The sequence below is a fragment of the Macrosteles quadrilineatus genome, unplaced genomic scaffold (genome assembly GCF_028750875.1).
Source record: "Macrosteles quadrilineatus isolate MER2022 unplaced genomic scaffold, UCM_ALF_1.0 Scaffold_876__1_contigs__length_27633, whole genome shotgun sequence".
NCBI classification, from domain to species: domain Eukaryota; kingdom Metazoa; phylum Arthropoda; class Insecta; order Hemiptera; family Cicadellidae; genus Macrosteles; species Macrosteles quadrilineatus.
The window spans coordinates 782-27,634 of NW_026543469.1; the positions used below are offsets into that span (position 1 = coordinate 782).

Below are 26,853 nucleotides of genomic sequence, written 5' to 3' on the forward strand. Positions count from 1 at the left end.
TCGTTTAAGGCCAAAATTATAAAAATCGGTCGGGTAGAAGACCTTTAACCCGACTCGGAAAAGAAAAACCAATAATTTTTAAAGATGGCAATAACTGGTTTACCAGTACCGGTATGCATAATCTAAACATACGAAACATGTGTTAATAAACAGCTTATTGTTATAATGTTATTTAATTGATTTTTCTTTAATTAAATGTTGTTGTTAACAATTTGCATTTGTGTTTAAAGAGAGTTCCTTATGTTAAGTATGCGATTCTAAAGCTATGTGCTTAATCTGTACCATTAATATTTGTGAGTAAAGTGGTGTATGGATTTCACAACCATTATTTTACTAGAGACCGTTGTATTTAACCAAAACGGGCTCTGTTGCTAGTTCCATTATAAGTGAACCAGGCGTACCATTGACTTCCATTGAAAGTTTACCATTGGTATTTTTGAAAGAGGTATGGTAACAAAAGTTAATTTATTATGAATTATGACAGAGGGTCAAAAGTTGCTGATGTACAAGCAGCTGATGAATCTTCTTTGAAAGGATAATCAGGATGTGTCTTTGCTCTAAAACAAAAATGTTCAAACATTTAATTAAAAAATTAAAGTTTATGAACAATTATTGTTATTAGTTATGGATACCATTCTAGTTCATTAAAATGCCCTTTAATGTTGATAACTATCATGTTTGTCAACCTATTACAAGTTGATTTATTTTAATAGAGTAGGCCTACAGTAACTGTTCATAATCCATACAATAGTATTAAGGTAATTTTTGTCCAAGGAATTGCTTTATGCAGCTTGTATGACAAATTAATACATCAGTTCCGTTGTCTTACCAGAGATTTAAAGCAGTCTCTTCCTCACAAAGTATTATTTTCTACTGATAAAGCCCAAGTTCAGGAAATCTTTTGTGGCTGTAGTTATAACACAACAGTATATAACTCTTGAAGTTGTTATTTTCTAAATAAAAATCGTACTCTTAGTTCAAGCAAATAAGTACAAATTAGAAAAAAATAGAGGAACAAACCTGTATTCCCAATGTTTTTCAGAAATGTGTTGGGGGAAGGTCCCCTAATAAATATATGATAGGTGGGAATAAAATCACCCTGTCCCCCTTGGGTGGAGGGGAGGTGGGAGGGGTAAAGTCCCAACTTTAAGAGTTTAGGACATCTTCATCACTTTTCATGCTGATAAGCGATCACTGGAAAATCGTCAATGGCTCAAAACTACTACTGCCTTCTTTTTTTGGCAAATGGTTTACATAACTATTACCAATTTAGACCTTAAATATGCTTATATTTGGCCTAAACTATTATAAGAAACCATGCAAATCATGCAATGAAAACGAAACAAGACTTTGTAATTATTTATTTGGGTAAATCATGATTGTTGGAGACTTTTTCCCCTTGATCTGCATTTAACATATGAACATATGTGCATATTTATTTATCATATGTTATTATTTAATCCTGTTTACTTTTTCATTACATTGTTTTTTATTGCTCAAGTGAACATGGTTTCTTTTTTATAATTATAATTTTTCCATTTCCCAATCCAACATTTGGTCCTAATTCGCAGCCGGATGCAAACCTGGTAACTATATTCATTCCTTGTTAACATTACCCCATTTATAATCTAAATGTTCTACTCAGTTCCCTTACAGTCCACTACTAATCTGTGGTTTTTGAATTTTACCTTATTATAATGTTTTTGGATTCAGATGAACAAATGAACTCTTTACCAACTTATAAACTATTATTTTTGGTGTCAATCAAAACAAGTTCAAGTTAAATTGATTATTAACTTTTTGTGCATAGCCTTATACATGCCTTCTTCTAGTTAAAGACTATATTGAAAGAAACTTATGATCTATATCTTTGATGTACAATTCATCTTTTTTACTTCATACTGAGATTTTGTGTGTGCTCAAGACCTTTTTATATTGTGTGTGCTGCTGGTAAATTTTGTGTTCTACTACTACAATGGCTCCTAAAACTTCTGATTTTAAGTCATCCACATACACTCGCTCAACATCTCTAATTAAAACTCGTTTTAATAAGCTTAAAGATACTGTTGATGAATACTCTACCTCAACGGATCAACTCACCCCTATTCAAATTAAACAACTTAATGCTCATTTAAATGAAATCCGTAAAAGAAAAGAAGAATTCGACAACAATTTGCAACGGGTTTTAGTCTTAGAAGAGGATCCTATCTCTGACGAGACATTGTCTCAAGACCTGGATGAAATTGAAAGTTTATTTTCTCATATCGTGGGTACTATTGAGTTCTTAATGTCCCATCCTGAACCTTCAAATTCTGCTATCTTAAGTGACTCTTCTTCCGTTTCTCTTCACCAAACACCTATTTCGCAAGCAGTACGCCTTCCAAAATTGGATTTACAAAAATTCTCCGGTGACCCGCTAACTTGGACAAGTTTTATAAATTTGTTTGATACTGCAATACACCACAATACGTCACTTTCCAGTGTCATGAAATTTCAGTACCTTTTAAGTGTACTTAACGGAGAACCCCTCGACTTAGTCAAAAGTTTGAATCTCACTGAAGCTAACTATTTGGTTGCATATAATCTCCTCCGTGATAGATATCACAATGAACGCCGCTTACAATCTTTGCACCTCAATCACATTTTGGACCTTCCTACCATTAATGCATTTACTATAACAGGACTTCGCCATTTTGTAAATTGTTTCACTGAACACACGCAAGCTTTAAAAGCTTTGGAATGTGACATTATAAATAATAATCCCCTTCTCTCCGCACTGCTCCTGCGTAAGATGGATGCTGATTTACGCAAAAAGCTTGAAATGTTCCGGTCTTCAACCGAAAATCAGCCGAATTCTCACTCACTTCCCGAGGTCAAAGATATAATAAAATATCTGAACACTGAATGCTCTCAGGCTGAGGATGCAAACCTACACAGCGCTCCCACACTGAATAAAATTAATAACACTTTTGCTCATGCACCCAAAGACACTACACAAAAGCAAGTACAATTTCGCTCAAGAAACGTTGCTATGGCCACGACCCACACTTCCCCCCATCAGTCATCTCACTCAACAGGCATTAAAAAACCGACTCATTGGCAGTGTTTTGCATGTAACTCAAACGAACACAAGATCTATGCCTGCAGTGTGTTCCAAAATAAATCTCCGCATCAGCGACATACCCTCGTCAAAGAAAATCATCGCTGTGTCTCCTGTCTAGGCCATCATAACCTCAAAGATTGCCATTCACAAACTTCATGTCGTACATGTAACAAGAAACATCACACTTTGTTACATTTCCCTGCACCTCTTGTTGATCAAAATCATTTTAAGCCTGTCAATGCAAATGTGAGTTACCCACATGAGCCTACTCAAACCTCAATGACGTCAACTTCACAAGATCACTCTCAGCCACCTTTTAAAAGCTCCACTATACTCTTGGGAACTTTTTTGATAAAGGTCACTTCAGTTCAAGGCACATCTCATGTGTTCCGTGCCTTACTTGACTCCGGCTCCATGTGCGACTTAATCACCGAACGAGCAGCTCAACTTTTAAATGCTCGACGCTACAAGTCAAATGTTCAACTTTCTGGACTTGGCCAAAATGCAGCTAAGAGTAATGGGCAAACTTACCTCAATCTTGAAACTCTTTCTGGATTTCTCATATCTCCGCAACATCCAATGCTCATTTTAGACAAAATGACTGTCGACTTACCTCGTGTTCCAGTCTCTCCGGAAGTGTTATCGCTCACTAAACGGTTTTGTCTAGCTGATCCATCATTTCACCTGCCAGGACGCATTGATATCGTGCTTGGTTGCTCTCTCTTCCCTAAGTTACTAACTCATGAAAATTACTCTCTTGGCCAACATATGCCCCACGTAATAGGAACTCATTTTGGATACATCGTGATGGGTTCTGCACCCTGTGAAATACCAAGAAATTCCACACCAAATTTCATCAGTCACACCGTCTCCCTCCATTCATCCAATGATGTTGACCTTCAGTCCTCACTTCAGCGATTCTGGACTCAGGAAGAACTTCCAAATCGTCAAAAGAAAACTGAAGAAGTACTCAGAACGCCAACCTACGTTGACGACATCATCACTGGTGCGGATACTGAGGAAACGGCCTTGAAACTTCAAGATCAATTGGTCAACCTGTTACGAAGAGGAGGATTTGAATTACGTAAATGGGTCTCCAACTCTGATCGTCTTCTACAAGCTAAGGAGCATCTTGAGACTCCCGTCTTTCTCCAAGATTCTGAACAGCCACACTTCACAATACTTGGCCTACATTGGTCTCCCCACTCTGACTGCTTCACTTACAACCTTAACTTCCCTATGGACCCTCATCCATCAAAACGTTCGATCTTGAGCATCATAGCAAAAATCTACGATCCTTGTGGATTTCTCGCTCCCTGCATCATGCAAGCAAAATATTTTATGCAGTTACTATGGACCACAGGCTTATCCTGGGATGATCCTCTGCCCACTAACCTCGCCGAAAAATGGCATTCATTCCTAATCGATACTCAATATTTATCTCAAATTTCTATTCCTCGAGTGTTACAGTTTTCCCTGTCATGCACCGTAGAATTACATGGCTTCGCAGATGCGTCAGAGAGCGGCTACGCTGCTGTCGTATATTTCCGCTGTCAGATGTCTAATGGTGACACCATCATTCACCCAATAATCTCAAAGACTCGTGTCTCTCCTCTCAAAAGAGTAACTCTTCCTCGCCTTGAGCTTTGTGCTGCTCATCTTCTCGCGCAATTAGTAGCACATTGTCATTCTCTCTTCTCAGATAAAATTGCCATCAAAAATATCTATCTATGGAGTGACTCCTCGATAGTCTTGACATTGTTACGGACTCCACCCTACAAACTCAAGACATATGTAGCCAACAGGGTTTCTCAAACTCAAGAACTTGTTCCCATCGACTCTTGGCGACACATATCAAGTACTGATAATCCTGCAGACTGTGCGTCAAGAGGAATTTCTGCTTCCCTACTTGTCAACCATCCACTCTGGTGGACAGGCCCTCCTTGGCTTAAGCTCCCCACTTGTCATTGGCCTACCTCGCACTTCATTCCTGAGGACCTCTCTTCGTCAGAAGAAATCAAGAAGACACCTTTAGTTGTTCTTACATCAGCTCCTCAAAAGGAGTGGGAACTTCTTTCTGCCTACTCATCGTGGAACAAACTCCAACGCATTGTCGCTCTTCTTAACAGCTTCATTCACAATTGTCGTCATCAAAATGACCGTCTCAGTGGTCCTCTCTCATCGTCTGAAATCTCTAAAGCTCGTCTCAAGATCTTCCATCATGTTCCACAAGCCACCTTTGCAGATGAAATAGTGTCCCTCCAAAAGAAGCGTGACTGCTCCACCAGACTACAACGTGAAACACCATTTCTTGACTCTGGTTAAAGCACTTCGTTGCTTTAAGGCGGGCAGTATGTTGGAGACTTTTTCCCCTTGATCTGCATTTAACATATGAACATATGTGCATATTTATTTATCATATGTTATTATTTAATCCTGTTTACTTTTTCATTACATTGTTTTTTATTGCTCAAGTGAACATGGTTTCTTTTTTATAATTATAATTTTTCCATTTCCCAATCCAACAATGATTTTTCTTTAATCTTCAAAACGCTGTAACTTTTGACCTACATCATATATGTGTATATATTATTGAAGTAAATTTAATTATCTACAACTTTCAATAAGTCAATATTTCTGAGAAAATAAAAATTAAGGAGGAAAAAATTAGATTTTACCAAAAAATGTGAGGTGAACAATTATTTTCCAACATTATATCTTTTTGAGCGCAGATATCTCTGAAACTATGCGTTTTCACTGATAATGTACTGAGCCAAAGTTGTTGAAAATTTATTCAATTTTAACTTTTATCACATAACAATAATTAAGCTAGGACTTTTTAAGTTATGAGCGAAAAACTGCAAATTGGGGCGTTTACCCCTCCCACCACCCCTCCACCCAGAGCGGCAGGGTGATTTTATTCCCACCTATCATTTATTCATTAGGGGACCTTCCCCAACACATTTCCGAAAAAAATGGGAATACATAGGTTTGTTCCTCTATTTTTCTTATTTTGCTTAAGCTAACTCGTACATCTGTTTGTTAAAGTTCCTCTTACAAATAAGTATGCTATTGTGCATATTGTGTGTTAAATATTGTACAAAGAATTATATTATAAAAATAAAAATACCATGGTCTAACATTTATACGTTTAACAATTATGTTAACATAAGAGAAGCAAATTTACTTACGGGAGGTAAGAAAACATTCTGAGGTGGCAATCCAGTGAGGAAAGAGTCTCCATTTCTTGACTGCTCAGCTCAAAGTTGAATAGGTCCAGGTTTGCTTTGATGCGAGCTGGTGTCACAGATTTGGGCAATACAACTATACCTAGTTGCACCTGCATAAAAATATTGATATTACAGTATAATCATAGTCATATTACTAACAACTAAAAAAATACATAATTATACAAGATGGCTTTAACTTTGGTTATAACTAGACATCCCATTCTCATGTTAAATTTAGCCAGTTTTAGAGTAAAATGACATAGCAGAATATTGAACCATGCAAAAGTGTTCTGACTAACATTACTGATTTATCTCAAATACACAAACTTGTTAACCAATCTGGAAGAACAAACTATTGTAAACTAAAGTATATTTTAAGCTAAATCAACTATCTCGGAGAAAATATCATTATATACAGCAGAACACTAAATGAGTGGTTCATTCAAGTACAGTAGGTATGATTTTTATAGAAAATTGACTACGTGGTCAATCGATAGTTGTCAATGTCAATAATTATACAAAAAAGACAGTAAACTGACCAGATATCTGAGTATAACTTGGCCGCTGGTTTTGCTATGCGTTGCTGCTACTTTCAGCACTCTAGGGTCGTGGAAGACGTTGGCTGCGTCAGGCGGGGCATTGGGACGAGTGGGGGAACCGAAGGGGGCGTAACCTTCAACCACAATGTCTACACTCTTGCAGAACTCTATTAGTGGCTTCTGGTTCAGCAACATGTGACACTCAACCTGCATCAGTGTCACAAGCAATGGATAAAGCTGTAAACAAGCTGTTAACAAGTAAGGAAGGTTGGATTAGATTTATGTATTATACAAAGTCTTCTGAATTCATACATTCTTGTGAATGCCGAAACATTATGGTGTGTATTTTACAGCAAAGATGAGTGTTTCACGTACGGAAACCAATAGTTGTGACCAAAAAACCAGCCTGTGACAACGTGTATGTATTTAATTATACCATTGCGGGAGCTGGCTAAAGAAAACTCCTCTACGCCAAAACCTTGGTTGTAGTCACAAAATGATTAACTAAGGAAATCATCAGTTTATTTTGTCATAGTTGGCGAGAAGTACACAAGTATACACAATACATGACCAATTAATATTTCACTTTTTAATTTTTAATTCATAAGAAAAGACAGGTGTTGTACCTGGTTCACCACTGGCTTGATAGTGGCTGTGTCTAGGACCCTTTGCACTTGAGTTTGGTTGAAGTTGGACACCCCGATGCTTTTGACTAACCCTAACTCCACACATCGCTCCATCTCCCGCCATGTATCCTCTATAGAGGTTGTGTCAAACGCCTCAAATGGCTGAGGAATCTGAGGAGGGTGTTTTGACTGGAAGTCAGATTGACTGGATTAGTTACATAAATATCTATAAATTATTATAATCATTTTTAAATCTTTGACCTGCTACATGAGCATATAGTTATTAGTACATAGAAAATTAATTCAACCATTAAAATTTGATTTTTAAGCCATTACATTTTTTTGTATTAAAAGTAGATGGATTTATAAGAACAACAGTTTTGCATAGTGTCTTAACAAAACTAATAAAGCAATTCAGTACCGGTACCTAAACCCATATAAAATATAATAAATATAAACGCTATTAGCAATCTGACACAAACTTTTCCCATTCGCTCAACAAACCTTTATCATGGCTAAGCGGTGGGAGTAACTATGATATTTTATAGGGAATGAAAGCTGCAATAGCTTTTGACCCATAATTTCTATAGCAATGGGTGTTGCGCTATTTTTTTAAGAACTATTAGTAATAACAATAACAGACAATTTTTTTATCAGAATAGTAATAATAATAAGTTTAGGGAAACAACTGTTTTGAATGTAATCAATGCCCTTGTGTCTGTGAATATTTACTGAGTTTTTTTAAGGTATAAACCTCTCATAACGATTGAGCTTTATTGTGCTTTACTAACCTTGAGCCCAAAAGGCCAGTGGACGAGGTACAAGTCAATGTAGTCCAGACCTAGCCTCTCCAGTGACTGTCTACATGTAGGCACCACGTCTTCCACAGAGTGATAAGTGTTCCACAACTGCAATGTAACAAGTAAAACAACACTGAGTAATGGCACTCGCCAGGTATTATTTAGATTGAGGACTAGGATACTTACTTATCATATGTTATGGTACTAAAAAAAGTACTGAAATTTGTAAACGTACTGGCAACAATGGGTACCACGCAGACTACATTATCATTGACGAAGATCAATATGGACAACCTAATGCGGCTATAAGTGGGAAACATTTGTAGAATACACTAAAAAACCAGATCAGCTTTTGAAAAATGATAAAATATTTACAAGAAATGTTGATAATGTGGAACTGTTAGGTACGTGATCGATGAACGATGATAGTTGAGTCTTATAAACCATCGGAAATTACCTATGTCTTTTATTCGTTTTTAAATAAGTTATTTGTTTTTAAATAACTACTTTAATTCTTTGCAATTGCTCGATTTCGAGCAACATGTACACTAGTTATCAATTATCAATCATTGAGATGGGGACGCCACCTAGGTGCATATTTTAACCCAAATATGAGTGAAGGATGAGTGTAGAATGGTGTGTGATGACCTGTGTAGCTTTGTAACTGACCTATATCAGCGGTTTCATTATTCAGGATCATTTATTTAAAGCCCAATGATCAGGAACAGCTGGGTCCAGTTTCAAACCATCAAAAAGCTACTGACTTTTCTCAGGATCGAACCGGCGAGCTTTTGATTACTAGGCAAGCACTATAACCACTCAGCTACACAGCCAGTTCATTGACATTAAGTTTACTCTTGTCAGTATATTACATACTGACAAGAGAAGAGGGATGTCGGATGGTCAGATAGGAGAACATATGGATATACCCAGACCCAGGAATGACCAGAAAGCAGGAGAATATGTTTGTATAATATGCAAATAAAAGGAACTAGTAGTTTTATTGAACTAGAGTTTGTGGTGCTTAATGGATCAATTTTAGATATTTAGGCTTATAGAGAGAGCCCAGTGTTGGGTAATTAACCCAACCTTATTCCTTCAATGAAAAAAGAATGGGCGTAAAAGTGGGTTACTAGGTTACTATAAGAGAGCAAAGTCATTTAGGCGCTAGCAGCCAGACCCGCCAGATGGATGTGTTGAGTCCCCAATAGTGTTAGCCCTTCCCCCAGGTGCTGGATGGGCTTGTTGATCCTCAGGTACCATTTCATTTTTTAATGCATGGGAGTGTTGAGCACACACCGGTTGAGTCCATAACACTTCCTTTTACCTTTCCCTTCGGTACTGAACAGGCATGCTGAGCCCTCAGTACAACTCCTTTTCCTCTGGTGTTTGACGGGTGTGTTAAGCCCAGCTGTCCTTTCGATTGACAATCTTCCTTTCAATGTATAGTGGATAATGTAATAAGGGTTTTAGGCATGGTAGCTGAAGCCAGACAAATGACCGATAGGTGTTCCAGCAGGTTGTTATTTAAACGCGGACTGTGCTACTAGAACTACTTTGGGAGACATGGCATCTCTTGGGACATTTGAGGAAGCACCAGGCACATCAGAGTTGCTGAGGTCTGTCCTGTGTTTTAAGGCAAAATCATTTACCTTGGAAGCCGAGATTCATGTGTAAATGAAAATAGGGATCAATATATTAGAAGGTCTTTTTTATTTAATTCATTGAGTCCTCACTTAGACCAGGACTAAACCTCTATGAGAAAGTAAATTAGGAGTGTGAAAGAACTTTTCTTCCTCAAGGGGAAAAATCCTTACAAATTCTCCTTTAATACATAACACAGTAATGGTAATTAGGTATAGGTTCTAGTTGTTTTTCTTTCATTTATTTAGTAGACTATATATTTCAGTAAGGCTATATTGTCCAAGTGTACATGTACAGTGACTCGCCTTGGTGGTGATAAACATGTCGCTCCTGGACACAACACCCTCCTCCACCTTGTCTCTCACGGCTGCTCCAATGCTCTTCTCATTGCCGTACAAGTGTGCAGTGTCAATGTGGCGGTAACCCACATCTATGGCGTACTTCACTGCAGCTGAAACTTCGGCGTCAGGTGCCTTAACAAACCGGGTCATCAAGATTAACAGAATTGATACTGTAATGTTTTTTCTGTTTTTTGTTAGCAGGACAAAACAGCTTTTATCAAATTAATTATTGGTGATTATTGTGGATCTGTGTTATTTCTGAAGGTATAGTTATTACTGGTCTGAAGAAAAAGTAAAAAGGTTTGACGTTTTAGAATCAGAAGTCTCTCTTTCTGAATATGGTATAGTTAAGTATTGTACTTTTGTGATTATTTTTTGCTTTTCCTTTTTTTAAATTTTCTTTTATATGAGGGATGTCTGCGAACTAAGGTCTCCATCGATGTACTGTCACAACCAAGCAATCTAGTTCAAATTTGAAACCAACGTTGTGTTCCTTACTTCATTCGCTGCTATTCTAGGTGGTTTTTAACCCCCCTCCCCCCAAGGGATTCAATTGTATTAGTCTTGAAACAGTCTTAAAAAACGTTTCAAAATTAAATTGACACAACTACAAAGAATAAAATGTGTTCCATGATTTTATTTCTGTGTTCTATTATAAACCGCTATTGAAAAAATACACTTTATTACCCTCCCTGTAGCATTAAACCTAGGTAACATTTGGACCGACGTGTTGCATGCTATCAGTAAACCCTTTTTCTCTATAGGTAGGGAAGTACTTAAGGATAAAATATTAAGAATAGGGTCAGTTTCTGACATGGATAACATTATTTCTTTGAATCCAGTCCATGTTTCTCTACAAAAAAAGATTATGTTCTGTCTACAATATCCGATGGAGCTTAATCTGAGCATTGAAATACCGCTGCGATTTCATGAATGAAAGCTATGAGATTATACCAACATTGGTTGGTACTTTTTTGTTACTAAACAACTAATAGGATAACCATTGTAAAACTCATTTAAGAAATTTAGAGGTCCAAAAACTCTAAAAGAAAATAATATTCCACACCGTAAGAAAAGTGTACAATCTCTTTTCATGGGGCAACATAGAAAATTATTGTAAAACGTGTCCTGTGTACAGGACTATCCTCTATTCCAACCGGAGGAATTATTTTAACTAATCCCATAGTTATCAATAACCTTATTGTTGTAAGTTCTTGTATGACAAATGTTTCTGGTACTCACATATGCCAATTTGATAATGTGAACTGACTAAAAATTTAAATTGCCAATGAGGGCAAGTCGTACTTGAGAAAATGAAGAGAGTACAGCTTTTAAAAGCCAAGAATTTATCCTGCCAGCTATTGACTACGTTTTTTTTTTAATGTGTTTGAGCAAACTAAATGCCAGGCAACTTCCCCAAGCCTATGGTGTTAATTTCTCAGCTCATGGATAGTTATTCTGTAGGAATAGATAGTTAAGGTACCTGCCATGTGCCCAGTCCCACCAATGGGATGTTCAGGCCATTGTTGAGAGGTAGAGCTGGCACCACCATACTGTAGTGAGTACAACACTACTGTTATTGCTTGATAGCCACACTTCACCTAGTCCAAGGTCAACTTTCTATATTTAACTCTCTACTATCACTTTTGTCTGAATAGCTCACCTTCCACAAGGCATTCTGTATTTACAAACGGTAAATTAAAATCCAATATTGCATTATTCATTTTTTACTTTCTCCCCCTATACCATAGTATATGGAGAAAGTATTGTTTTCGTCAAAATTTTCGAGTTTGAGTTTTGAGTGGATATATTCGTTTTGGGTCCCCCTGGACCCAAAAAAGTGGTTTTCGAAGTGATGTCTGTGTGTGTGTGTGTGTGTGTGTGTGTGTGTGTGTGTCTGTGTGTCTGGATGTGTACAGAGCTAGAGACTACACCTGTGGTCCGATTTCGATGAAATTTGGTATGTATGTTCTAATCTATGGTATCTCCAGGTGTTTTTTTCATTTTTTTGAAATTTTGATTTTTAATGGGGATTTTCCCATAAAAACCCATAAAAAACCGTAAAAATCCGATTTTCTCGAAAATGGCCCGAACGATTTTGATAAAAGTTTAGTATGTTGTAGCCCTTTAAATTCTGAATAAAATGGTACAAATCCCATATCTGTAAAATTTACGGTTCAAAAGTTATGGTCAAATATGTTATTTTCCCATAAAAACCCCATAAAATAACAAAATATACCCCCGTCGCAGCAAACCTGCCATCTAAGCGAATTTCCATTTGGCCGAATTGATTTTCAATTGATCTATTTAAATAACATTAGGTTTAACGAGTACCTAGGTTTGCTGCTACAAGGAAACTAATAAAGTAGTGTGTTTTTAGTAAAATATTGATAGCTTACTATAAAATAAATAAATTTGCCAAGTTTGATCAAAATATATCCATAAACAAGCAAACTACAACATTTTACAATATTCTCCATAAGAATAACATGGGAATTTTAAATTTACAATTTTTTTAGTTTTCTCCGTAACCAATAACCGTACAAAAACACTTTGATATACTGAATTGTTTGTTTTTTTAAGCTCTTTAAGAAGGTTTGGAGAAAAATTGGGAAATTTTGTGTTTTGAGGGTAAAAAGTGAGAAAAACCAATTTTTACCCCATAAAACCCCCCATAAAACCCTGTTCCCATGGTCCGATCATGCTGGATCGCGAACTCATTCAAGTTTATCCCGCCTTACACCTTCAAACCAAATTTCATCAAAATCGGATAAAAATTACTCAAGTTATCGTGTTCACGGACACATATATATATATATAAATCTATATATATATATATATATATATATATATATATATATATATATATATACATATATAAAAATTTTAACGAATGGTGTTTTTGGCCTCTGGGGACATTAAAATGAAAAAGTAAATCGGTCCCGGGCCTAAGTCTTACCATGAGACCTACGGTAATAGCTACTTCCCTATAGGGAAATTCGCTAAAAGAGGATTTTAGAAAAAAATACGGTTTTGATTTAACGTAGTATGTTATAGTCCTTACAATTTTGATAGTTTTTACATTTTTAAAAAATTTTAATTTTTAATGGGAATTTTCCCATAAAACCCCATAAAAAACGGAAAAATAGGATTTTCCAAAAAATGGCCCGAACGATTTTGATAAAAATTTAGTATGTCATAGTCCTTTATATACTGAACAAAATGGTACAAATCCCATTTCTGTAACAATTACGGTTCAAAAGTTATTGTAAATTATGTAATTTTCCCATAAAACCCCCATTAAATAACAGAAAAATCGGATTTTCCCAAAAATGGCCCGAACGATTTTGATAAAAATTTAGCATGTTATATTCCTTTAAGTTCTGAACAAAATTGTACAAATCCAATTTCCGTATATTTACTCTCACTCCTTACACATGATAAAGGTTGTTGACAAACTTATGGGAGAAAGTATGTGTCAGAATGCTGATACCGTTTATTTCTATTTGTGATATCTATGTGTTTGTGTTTGTGTGTATGTCTGTATACAGATTTTACAGACCTGTGATGTGTGGACCTGTGGTCCACATTTTTTGTGGATATTTATAGGCATGATCTGTGGATGTGATACTCCCTAGTGTGGATTAAACGTCCTCACTAGTGAGTACTACGACTATCCGCAGTACTATCCTGATAATTAGACAAATTTGTAAATTACAATGCAAAAAATGTGGTTCGGATTCCACAATAAACTGTAGAGTCTTAGTTGTCATTGGCTGTATAGGCTGTTAATAGGGCTATTAATTAATAGCCCTGTCTAAGGAACATGTGTTAAAAGAAATTATTGATCTTGTTGCTTGGTCAGTAACAAGATTACAAGATCGTGCCACTCATCCTACACTCATCTCCATTCATACTTTGCTTAAAATACCTACCTTGTATGATCACTATTTCAATTAAAAGTATTAAAAGTATTTTGTTTAATTGGGTATATGGGTAGGCTACTAATTCATGGTAGTGTATATCCAAGCACTACTTTCATTTTATTTTGATTTTGATTTTTAATGGTGATTTTCCCATAAACCCCCATAAAACGTGATTTTCATAAAAACGTTCCGAACACTTTTGATTAAAATTTAGTATGTTGTAGCTCTTTTAACTTTAAACAAAATGGTATAATCCTCATTACTGTGAAAATTCAATGGTTCAAACGTTATTGGAACTTGTGTGATTTTCTTGACTGACAAATCTTAATGAATGTGGAAAAACAATGTAGAGGAAGGTGGTTTTAGAGGTTTAAAAGATTATTTTAACACATATTGAACCTTACTTGATAGGAATCATTCCAGAGGCACTTGTTTGGGTGGGATGTGGGTGTTTTGAAAGGATATGTACGGTACCTTGGATAGGAAAATTACAATACGGTTACCTTTAACAAATTGTTTAATAGAACTCAAGATCTCCAATGGTATATGTTTTAATATCTATTTACAGTTACCTTGACTAAGGAACACAGTTTCTCTTTTAAAATATGACACTAATTTATTTACACACAGTGCGAAGTTAGTATACTTAAGATCTAGATGTAAATGTTAATAACTGAGCCAACAATGCTCATGAAAGTGTAACTTTTATTTCATAACCACTTACACCTCAATAACATTATATTTATAAAAAATTAAAGTTGGATTGGAGTTTTAGCCATTCACCATCTAGTAATTCAAATCTAGTAAAAGCCATTTTCGCAATAATATGTTGCTTGTGTTATTTTACTTACAGTAATCACCTTGTATATAAAAAAATATTTTTCTGTAAAAAAAATAAGATCAGATAGAAAGTTGAGATTGACTTTAGCCCCACCAAAAGGGATGACTAAGCTAAGTAAGTAAGTACCGGTATCTGAGAAAGTTAAGTTTGGTACCAACATAAATGCCAGATCTGTTAGACTAGAGAACAAATAAATTGTGATAATGCTTGAAAATGCTTAGTTACTTTGTGTATATAGGACAATTTTATCATTATCACTTGAGGAGAACTGAAAATTTAAAATAGATCACACAACTTTATAAGGTTTGAAAACTTAATAAATTAATAGGCTTGTGAGTATGTTTGAAATGCTAATGTTTAAAATTCAAAACAATTTCTATATTTTTTCTTGCAATGCCAGCCATAATATTTTTTACCTTTTCACAGTATATCAAACACATGTTACACAAATCAGAAAGAATTATTAAATCATTTATTTATACCTATGCAATGAACGATAATTGTTTTATAACTGTTGATAATTGATGTATTGTTTTTACTACTTTTAGCCTGTTGAAGGTTACGTTTTATTAAAATTAAAAACATCATACACACACAGTCTTGCAATAGTAAGACCATGATTAAAAGAAATAACAGATATTTGCACAAAATTAGGAACAGAAGAGCATGTATAAATTGCGAGTCAGATCTATAACTTAGGAACTAATCAGCAACTAATAAAGATAAAAGCATAGTTTTTTAAATGCAAAATACAAATGTTTAACCACTAAGTACAGTGGAGGTAAACAAATCATTACTAAACAGAAACTGCATAAAATTTAGCAAAATAGGCCTAAGCAATGTTTTTATCAAAATGAAATCCCAAATTAGCAATATATTTAAGTTTCTAACAGTTATTAGAATTGATCTAAAAAAATACTGTGTCAAGAATAATTTAAAGTAAATATGCTACATTATGTACATTTACAATGTCTTTAACATCAATCAACAGACAAATAATTTAAGGTCTTAGAAAAAAATCAAACCTTTTATTAGAATTTAGTTTTATAGATAAGTCCGTGAGATTTTACCCCCAATGCCTGCATCACAACTCAAAATGGAAATACCACTAGCTAAAGAGTGTAGCTTTTAAAATAATTACAAAACCATTATAAACATCTGTAACCACAGAGAAGTATGATACAGAGTATACAAGCTGATGGGACAACCGTCCACTTTTAGCTGTGGTATGTTGAGGCGGAAATGTACTTGTACCAAGCAAGGTACAGCCTGAACGGCGAATGCCACATAGCATTTTGTACAGCAGTTGTAGCGCACAGGGTCTTCCTACAGTGTGAGCGCTGTAGTACGTAATGGTGAGGGGGAAAAGGAGAGCGGATAGGGACGACAAAAAGAATTTGCTCTTGACACCAGCGACTGGTGCTAGACACCACTTAAGTGTACCATTGAATGTATCCTCTGTTTCTTATTTCTCTGTGCTTGTAACCAATATGCCAATATTTAGTTCATTTCAATAGACTTACATTGAAAATATTATATCCATACATCATTTTACAAGTTAACATTTTGATAAAACAAAATTGGAATATTTCTAATTTTGACAGCAGATTTTGTAAAAAAAAATGTATTCTTGGGACGTACTATATTTTCCAGGCCAATAAACTTAAAATAATTTTTTGATACAGATTTTTGATTGTAAGAATTTATGTTACAATATACTATGTAACATTTGGGTATAACCATTGACTATTGGATACTGAAGGTATAACTTAGCTTTAACTCAAATTTTATAAAACTCAAAAATGTTTAACAATTTTAAAAACATTACAAGTATTGCAGGTAAAATATGCACTTAATTTAAAGGCCCCATTTAAATAAACAATAAGTTTAAGACAAATTTTGAAATATTGGTTTGTAAACATTATAAAACCAGGTCAGGCCAAAGTAGTCACTCTGAAAATTTAATATGATCCATATAATTTGTAAACCGCCTATTATTAAGATGGCCTTGTTAGCATAGCCGGATCAAAATGCTTAACTATATAGAAATGTGTACAGAAATGTTCTTACATGCACAGGAACAACACGGTAAGTTAACTCAACAAGATTTTCAAAGACTTAATCCTACCAACAATCACTGGGCAACAAAAGCTTTCAATTAGGTGACAATATAACCTGTATGTGCGTGGTGTCTTTAAGTACTGTATTTTCAGTTAACATTCAATTGATCTGTTGGGGTTGAATACATGTCTGAAAGTGAAAAGACGGTTGTACAGCTTAATATGAATATATAGTGATTTTACGTTACTCTCAAGGGGAAAATTTAAGGCTTCAATTATTTCAATTCCGATTCCGAGATATACAAAAATAAGATCACCTGAGACAAAGGATCTCACACTAGATCCACATAAATAATTAAAAAAGAAAGGTTTGTTTTGATTACCGCACTTAAGATAAAAGCGTGAAAATACTTTTTTTCAGTTTGAAAACTAGCTTTGATTCAGGCAATAAAAATTATTAAAAAAACAATGACTACATTTAAAATAAACTGACAAAAATGTTACAATTAAAATGCAAATAGGCATGCATAAATAATAAAACTATATAATAACCATCCCCTGAGTTGACCAGTGCAGGGCAAGAGTCTTAACTTATGAGAAACATTACAATGGTTAAGCAATATAACCTGTCTGCCTTCTGGCCTTGTGTAAACACAGGTAGATACTATAGTATATTTCGTACCTAGGGCCGAAAATGAGGTTTTGACGGCTCTAGATAGTTTTTAAGTTCGAGACGAAGTCGAGAACTTAAATCGATCGAGAGCCGCAAAACCATTTCGGTCCGTGGTATGAACGCTATTTTTCACCACACTATACCCTATTACCACTATTCACCACTATAATAATGCACACTGATAGTCAACACAACTACAACTTTAAGGTTATGTGAAGAAATTTGAGGAATCAGCAAAAATTGAAATAAATAGTTGCTAGGCAACGTTGACAATAACACAATTCTATTGCAATATGGATTTTTATTGTGTATTTAAAATGCATTCATGTTTTAAGTAAGTAAGCGGACAGCTGATTTTGCAGCCCCGGGATGAAAAAACCTGCTCCGTACCCAAATTACAATGACAGCTGGCATGGCCAACAAAACGTAACTTTCAGCCACCAATTAACGTATGTAATACAGCCAAAAACATCATAGTGTGGTGAAAAACTGTTTAAGAACAAATAGATTTTGTTGATAAGATTATTTTATACAATGCTTTAAAAACTACTTTTCCAGTCACATATGACACATTAATAATACGTTATACATAAATTAATAATAAGAGCACTTGTTGCTTCTCATAAAGTAACAATACATACTATTATTTAAAAATATTTAACAATTATTCAAAAACGCCTTGTGTTTCAATCATTTGTCTTCAAAAGGTTTCATTAGAGATTCATAGTTACTCTTACAAAATTTTAGTGACCTAGTGGCAGCATGAGATTTCACAATCAATTATCACTGGTAGGTTGTGATGTTATCACCTGGTAAATAGTGTTCTGGCCAATTTAGATGGTTTGATTAGGTTGGATTCAAATAGTAAACATTATAATATAAAATATCAACAATTTGATGTACAGAACAAGTACACCAGACCTTGATTATCTGGAGGTGGATTCAATCCAAAACTAGCCAATAATTTTACAACAGAATTAAAGTTTTCCTGATCACAAAATCCTTGCCTCAATGGTCTCGCTTACATAAACTGTTTTATCTAAAAGTGATTATTTTCATGATTTGGGGTAGCTATGGTTTTTCACCAGTCTGTTGTCCCAGTTACCTTCATTACTCCAGATAAGCGAGGTTCTGTTTTACAGTAGAACCCCTCAAATCCAACCTTGGCATAACTGACTCCTCAGGATTTCCGAACCAGTGTCCGACCCTTGTTTCCTGTCTGAGTGTGTTCCGTTAACCGAGAGGTCAATCACGAGCGTCACCTAAAAGGGCAAACAATCACTGCTGTCTTTAAGATGTGTTCTCAAATGTTGCCATAATCAAGGTTACAAATTAGCCTAAAATTAGTGTCTGTCCGAGACTGCAAAACATGTTTACGGGTGTTGCCGTGATTAAGGGAGATGATTACATGTGTTACCGAGAATGTAAGACATGCTAACTGGTTTTGCCGTGGTCCAAGGAGACCATTACTGGTGTCACTGAGAGTGCAAGACATGCTAGCATGTATTCATGTGGTTGCCCAAGACGATTACTGGTGTCGCCAAGATATGATCAAAGGTGTTTCCACGGTCTCAGAAGACGATTATTTGTGTCGCTGAGACTGCAAGATATGCTCCTCCGAATTCCATGGCCCAATCCTGTCATGGTCTGATATGAGGGGTTCTACTGTACTTTTAAAAGCTAATAACTCTTGGTAAGCAAATTGTTTAAACTTTTGTCTTCATTTTTTTTTCCTAGGACGCTAGGCACGAGCCTGGGACTGTTTTTCACATTACTTCAGGCTAGACCTAGAGGGTTGCGGCATTATCACTTAGACATCCATTGGTTGTTGGATCCATTGGTGACTTGGCGGGGATCGAACCCGGGACCTCAGGGACTGAAGTCCCGCCCTCTAACCACTACGCCAGCTCGCTCCTTTGTCTTCATATTAGCAATACATAAAATTTGACAGATCCACAAATGTAAGATTTGTTTTATTGAGATTCTTCAGTAAAATAAGACAGTGGAAAATATTCAAAAGATATAGTGTCAATGAAGTTAGGAACTAAACATAGTTAACTTGGCCCCCTCACAAATGGAATGTTATTTTGCCTTTTTCTTGCTGAGCTGGATTTGTTTTTGTTAAGGTTATCCCCAGCATAACTATGTTAGACACTCAATAAATCTAAGAAAATAAGACAAGTCAGAATTTTTAAACGAGTCTTGGGTTTTTGTGGAAGTGAGATGAGGGATTGAGGGGTTCAGTCAAAGGAGTTACAGATGGGGATGACCCCGACACCGACCCCGCCCTCGTGAGCACACATGGTCGCCACAAAGGACCATGAGTCAGTGGAGGGGTCATAGGCCTCAACAGTGCTGAGGTTGGACACTCCATCGTAGCCTCCAATGGCCCACAACTTGCCCATGTTCGCTACTAGCGCCACCCCTACTGCGCATCACATTCATCGGGGCCACGTACTTCCATCTGCAACGGACAACAGAAATACCATTGATGAATCCTCCATCACAGATTGGGCATTGTTCAATTAAGTATGCTACATGTCCCAAATATGTATACATGTATATATCAAAGTTGAGTACAGTAAAAATCTGTTTTGTCACTAACTGCACTAACTTTTGGACAAAATTTTTTTTCATATCAGCAAGTTTGGTTGGTTTGGTTAGGTTATGAAAGTTTAATTTTATAATTAAAAAATTATAAAATTGAATTTAAGACATTTATCATTTTATTTTTAGAACAGAACTATTTTTTCGATTAGTAAACCTTCATTCGAGTTTTTCATTATCAGTAAGTTTGGTTAGGTTATAACAGTTTAATTATGTTTAATTTAAATTTAACCTACAAACGGTACGTTTTCCCCAACAGTCACAGTGATAGAACCAACAATTTGCCACGAACAGTTAGGCTATGCTGATGCGCCGGTATGATTCAGAAGCGTACGGGATCGTGCGGTGGAGGGGGGTGTTACGATCGGGAGAGTCTCGTCAATATGATCAGCACAAAAATAAAAAATGTCTAGAAACAGACATCAGGAGAAAGCTTAGAATCTACGGAAAATAATTATACCAATTTTGATCTAGTACGATCCAGTTCAGTCAGTCCCAAATCCTTCGCCGTAAACGATGTTTGTGTGTCGCAAATTGGACTTCCAGACTGTGATTCCTATGAGCTCGTCATATGCCCAAAATAATGTTTTAACACCATGGGTATAATACTGTTGTATAAATAAATACAACATCAGGGCCATCAGGGCAATACAAGTTATTTTTCATTGTTTACCCTGTACATTGGAAATAGTATGATTAGCTAAAACTTGGTTATTGTTTTAGTTGTTAGGGGACAAATGAAAAATTAACCCTCCAAGTTTCTCTAGTTTTGGTCTTAATGTTCGCCCATTTATTGCACAATCGCAGGGTTTTATTAAAATGTATCTTAGAAACTTAAAAACAATGCAAAGTATACTGTTTTATATATCATTTTGTTTGGAAAATGATGGGCTTCAATGTAACATATAAAACATTACAAAAACAATGTTCAACAATTTTTGTGGGGTTAACATTTCTCAAAAATTAAAAAAAAAAATTAAAAAAATTTATGTTTGCGCTCAATAAATTGTTATAATTTATAGGTCTACAAATATTTTAAAATAGCCACTTTGTTCAGAATTTTATGAGGATTCCAAAAATATAATAATATAAGGAAGTAGGTTTGCAAATAAATAAGTTATGGGCAAAAAACAGATTTTGGTACATAGCGTTTAGCTAAGAATGCATAGCCTAACCATAGCTAGGAATCTGGCTGATAATTTACATCAATATCACTACCTACTTCTTCAGGATCATCAACCAGCCCTTCAAAATCACTTAAATCTTCTTATAATGCACCACCTATATCACTAATTTTGATTTTGAACACTATATGACGAAATTTCGGGTTGAGAGACAAAATTGAGATTTTATAGTACGTGATTGTCGTCTCACCAGAAATTAGGTCACACCTTATATTTGTCCAGATAGCTTAGCCTACTATGAGATAGTCCAGGACTCTAACGTGTTCGTTAATTAATTATCGTTTCGAGTTTATTGGCTCAGAATATTAATTACAACAATAATGCTTACAATGTTAAGCTTACCTTCAACAAGTGCTCATCATAGCCACTCGAAAAATATGTAAAGTTAAATTTAGAATTTTGAATTACCTATCGAAATGCGAATAAGCCTAATTAATTAAAAACTGAACTAAAACGTGTATACTTGGTAATCACCAAAGTAAACTTGTCGGGAAAATTAGACTCGGTCGATCACCAGAGTCGATACGGGGTTTTTAAACCAAATTTACGTAGGACGGTCCGGGGTAACGGGGTAAATCGTACGTAAACCGTTCCGGCAACTTAACTGATTTCCGAAGCTGGTTTAAGACAAAAGGTAGTGTGCTCGTACGTGAAAAAGCGTGCGGGGTGCGCGCGACTGCGGCACAGTAAAATAAAAATAATAAAAATTCTCTAAAAATGAGATTAAACAAAATAAATTCGGTAGCACACTAACCTGATGACTTAAGATTCTACCAGGAACGGGGGAAATCTTTGATTGACCAGAATTTAGGAGGTTATAGACTGTTGGATTGTCTCCAAACAGCAAGCGTACTGACGGTTCGGTAGCGGGTGGACGACTGATCATGAGGTCCGCTCTTCTTGTCCTTCTTCGCCATCGCCCCTGGCGGCGGGGTAGGTAACTAGCGTCATCCCCTCTACGATGACGTAGGACCCTTGCCCCTACGATGCCGCTGACAACGCGGGCGCGACTTACCCCGAACGTAGAAAATTAATATCTTAAAATAAAAATCGGGTTTTTACCCCTTGACGGGTTTTGGGTCGTTACAACTAAAACAATGATAAACACATAAGTAATAAAACACATCAGTCATCGGTGCGAGGTTCACCAAGCTGTTTACAAATACGCATGTCAGCTGTCTGCTACAATATTTTCGGAACTAAAATGAAAAGCGGATAGAAACAGACATCAGGAGAAAGCTCTGAATCTGCTGAAAAAAAGATACCTAACTCGATCCAGTTCAATCCGATTCAGTCAGTCCCAGAGCCGTCGCCGTAAACAGTGTTTGTGAGTCGCAAAAGCGACACATAACACTACAGCGGATGTGTTATGAGTCGCTTTTACGACACATAACACTCAGAGGGTTAACAAACCGTTGAGGTAATAAGCTGGTAAATTTTTAGAATATGAACTTACTTGTCAGATATCGGATCATACATCTCAACAGATTGGAGGAATGTGGCTCCATCATAGCCGCCACAGACGTATAATTTGTCATTGAGAGTAGCTACTCCGAGGCGACATCGCTTGGTCAACATGGGGGTCACTGATGTCCACTGTCCAGTTGTAGGGTCATACCTCTCAACCTGCACACAATATCTTTGAACTATCATAGCAGACTTAAAGTATGTAGCAACTCTGCGAGATTTAGTATAAAATTTAATAATAGTAATAATACTATTAACTATCAGGGAAAACTCACCGAGTCAAAGATGGATAATCCATCGTGGCCACCGAGAGCGTAGACGTAGCCCTGGAAGCCTATGACACCGCCAGCACTACGATGTTTCAGCATGCTGTTGATGGTGGTCCACGTGTCAGTGTCAGGTTGGTAGCACTCTACTGTGTTGAGGGATGACACTCCGTCATAGCCGCCACACACATACAGTCGGTCGTTTAGAGCAGCGGCACCCACAGCACTGCGAACACAACAGTAGGCCTATTTGTCAGGTGTATGGTCAAACCATTTTTCCTTGGTGCTTTTCTGGATTTTGGAACTGACAACCACTCAAATACTATTAGGTAGTTAATGGGGCGGACTGGGCCGCCGGTTTACCTGCCACATGGCAGATGCGCCCTCAAGAAAAATGGTACCTGGCGCCCTCAAGAAAAAAAAAAAAAAACAAAAAAAAAAAAAAATTGAGGCGCCCTTAGCCCTTGGGGTGCCAAGTGAAATATTTCCTTGTTATGTATTACGACCGCAATCAATCAAAATTGGTTTTAACACTTTTTTGGTCTCAGCAACTAGTATTCCTCTTTGGAATCCATGCAGTAGGCACACTATAATGACATTTATTATTTCGCTGTTAATGGTGCAATACAGTATTGATGTGCAGTGCACTACAGACTAGGCGCCATAAACGGCGATGGCGCCTCTTGCCGATAACGCAACGGTTCCACTGATGAACACAATAACTCGTGCTTTGTAGGGCAATGCAAGCAAGCTTCATTGCCGAGTCTGGCAAACTTGGCATGTTCGGTGGATGTTGATTAGTAGGTACTAATTTCATGTTCGTATTTATTTCACTGTACAGAGCGAAGTGAGTAGTAAACTAACTATATAGGAGGATTAAACATTAAGAAGAGGACACGCTTGAGTTTCGTTACAGCCAGTCCGACCACGCGCCGTGATTGTAGTTTATATTTCTGTCACCGCTGGGACGAGTGCGCTGAACGCTGAATTTGCGCGTGCGCGGCACGGTGCGGTGGTGGGCGGTGGTTTTCTACAACGAGCACACAATATAAAGGTTTTCTGTCGGGAACGTCCCGTGTACTGGTGGAATTGGATTGGAACAGTGGAACTGTACTCTGGACTAGTCAGTGTCAGTGAGTTGAGTGTTTGTTTACTGTTTATTGTTTGGTGACAGGAGGGCTGCCGGCGTGTAATAAGTTGAGTGGATGCATTTATTTGTATTACATAGTGCGACTGAGGGGCACTGAGTTGACTATCGCGTCAGGTTCGCATCTATCCTTCGTCTCGGTACTTTCTATCGTATTTCAGGCACGAATGAATGTGTCTCCCTAAAGACTCTGACTCTGCGATACTGTCAAATTTTCTCCAACGGAAATCCTTAACATATTGGGAGAAGCTTACTTAACTGTATGACCTGGGTAAGTCGGGATTTATAAATTATTTTATTTTTTTTATTTTTATTTAGGTTTAAGTTAAAATAGGGATTTATCTTAAGGGCAAACTTGAACTTGTTAAACTATAAACGTTAACCTTAAAGAATTGATTTATCAAGTCTTTACTAATTTGCCCTTTAGGTTAAGTATAGGTAATTCATTTCTGCAGCCTCTTAGGTCTTATTAGGCCCCAGGGGTTTTACGGGTGCCGCATGCACCATGCACTGTGTATTTTTAGGGCTCTCTCAAATCCTGGATGTTTTGTTGTGTGATTTCAACGCTAAAATCAGTTTTACTAAAATTAAAAACTAACTACAATATTATTTCAAAAACTCTTCAAACCTACTATCCAAAAGTTTAAAGTTGCATTCTTTAGGTTATGTTTAAAAAAGTAAGTAATATACTAGTGTTTAAATTTCTCAACTCTTGTTTGTTATATTGTCCTTAAGAGGCATCCTCACCCCTGAAAAACACGTACAAACATACGTTGTCTATTCTCCCATTTCGGACGCCAATTTTTAAGTTAGAACTTTGGTATACGTCTTAACTTGTTCACAAAGAGTATCTGCTTTCATGTATAACCTTAAACTAAGAGTTTTTTACATAGATTTTTTTTAATACAATGTGAAAATAGGTCAATTTTTCTAAAGTTTGGTAACGATTTCGACCGTAATAAAGTTTAAATGTTGTAATTTGCTTTTAATAGAAAAAAAATTCAACCCTTTCTGTAAACAATGGTAAACATTTCATGTAAAATGGGTGAAAAACAGCGTCCAAAACAGGAGAATAAGAACGCATGTTTTGTAGCCTGAGCGTCACTTGAATCTACCGGTAAACTCGCTACTAGCCATCCTATAAAACTCGATCTGCTTCTCTGACATACGCAAGGTCGCTCTGCTCACTGTGGTAGTAGAACTTACTGTCGAAGTCCAATCTATTACTATCATCATTACCATAACTCTTACGTATATAGAGTCTATTTACTGAGTCATTACGGAAGATAGTAACTACAATCTTAACATGAAAATGAGTGGTTCTTATTAATTTTACCGTTTCATTCTCTAGGTATTTTGTCCTTTGAAAATATTTTTAAAATGGGAAATCGAAATAAAACAAATGTAGGAAGTTACCGAGGAAAATTAAATAAAACTGTTGTCTGTACATTCGTTATCATTTTATTTTATTTTTGTTTCGATATGATTGTTTGAAATAACGCTGAAACCAAGACCAACCTTGAAAAATCATAAAATTTGAATGTCTATCTGTCTGTTACGTTTTTGATTATTTTAGTTTCGTTACAACTCAAAATTGTCTAAGATAAATCAGCATATCCTAGTCAAATCAAAGTAGTAATGTATAACAATTTAAATAATAGGGTTAATTATAATTTGTTAACAAGTTACTCTAAACTTACTTAGCAAAGCACGAGTACACGGCTAGTGCAATAAAAAATGAAAATTTGAGAAATAATATGGTGTTTACGTAAATGGTGTTTATTTATCCCCAAGGGGTCATTTTTAAGTGATTTTCCAAATAGGGAAGCTATTTTCTTATGTCTTGTGGTAAAACCTCGACCCGGGACCGATTTACTTTTTTGAGGTCCCCAGAGGACTCCTATTTCAGTGAAAATCCAATCAGGAAAATAGAAATTCACTTAGTCTGCAGGTCTACTGAGGCGGGGTAGGCCTATTTATGTTTAAAAACCTTGTTCAAGAAGATATGTCCTTTATTTCAGCGTATGCCTAAGGTCCAGCGTTCAATGGATATCGTGGACATGCGAGGGTCGTGATGGTGATGTGAGGTTACATGGATCAGAGTGTTGAGTGTTTTGCGTACATTTTTGTCAAATTCTGGGAACAGCGTGGATAGGCCTACGCCCTACAGTGAGTCATCACTGCCGCTGCAGTCATTGGCCGTCGGCTACACCTGCACATCACCTGATCTAGTGATCTAGCGCTAGTAGTCCTGCTAACGGCTTTGATTACTGCATCGTGCGATCCTACTGCTAACATTCACCAGTAAACAATTTACGTCGTTTCGTACTTTTTATGTCTACTTGTGTTTCTTCTGCATTATGGGAAGAGTCTCGAAAAAAGGCAACTTATTTTTGAGT

At 36.3% G+C, this 26,853-nt stretch overlaps 1 protein-coding gene and 1 pseudogene across 1 annotated transcript; both read right to left on the reverse strand.

Annotated features, from left to right (window-relative positions):
- Positions 1–305: 305 nt before the first annotated feature.
- On the reverse strand, positions 306–11,847 carry LOC128982643 (aldo-keto reductase family 1 member B1-like). Its single transcript, XM_054401590.1, has 7 exons — positions 11,767–11,847; positions 10,248–10,415; positions 8,290–8,406; positions 7,499–7,687; positions 6,873–7,079; positions 6,295–6,443; positions 306–557 (listed from the first exon to the last, which is right to left on the reverse strand). Exons 1-7 carry the CDS (start codon positions 11,833–11,835, stop codon positions 476–478), a joined length of 981 nt encoding a protein of 326 aa, XP_054257565.1. The 5' UTR covers positions 11,836–11,847; the 3' UTR covers positions 306–475.
- Positions 11,848–14,708: 2,861 nt separating this feature from the next.
- LOC128982642 (kelch-like protein 18) lies at positions 14,709–23,533 on the reverse strand (annotated as a pseudogene).
- Positions 23,534–26,853: the final 3,320 nt, after the last annotated feature.

Coding starts and splice junctions, on each gene's coding strand:
- LOC128982643 (XM_054401590.1), bottom strand. CDS start 11,835: ATGGTGGTGCCAGCTCTACCTCTCAACAATGGCCTGAACATCCCATTG. Junction 10,416..11,766: donor TGGGACTGGGCACATGGCAG/GTACCTTAACTA, acceptor CGGTTTGTTAAG/GCACCTGACGCCGAAGTTTC. Junction 8,407..10,247: donor ACATGTTTATCACCACCAAG/GCGAGTCACTGT, acceptor GTTACATTGCAG/TTGTGGAACACTTATCACTC.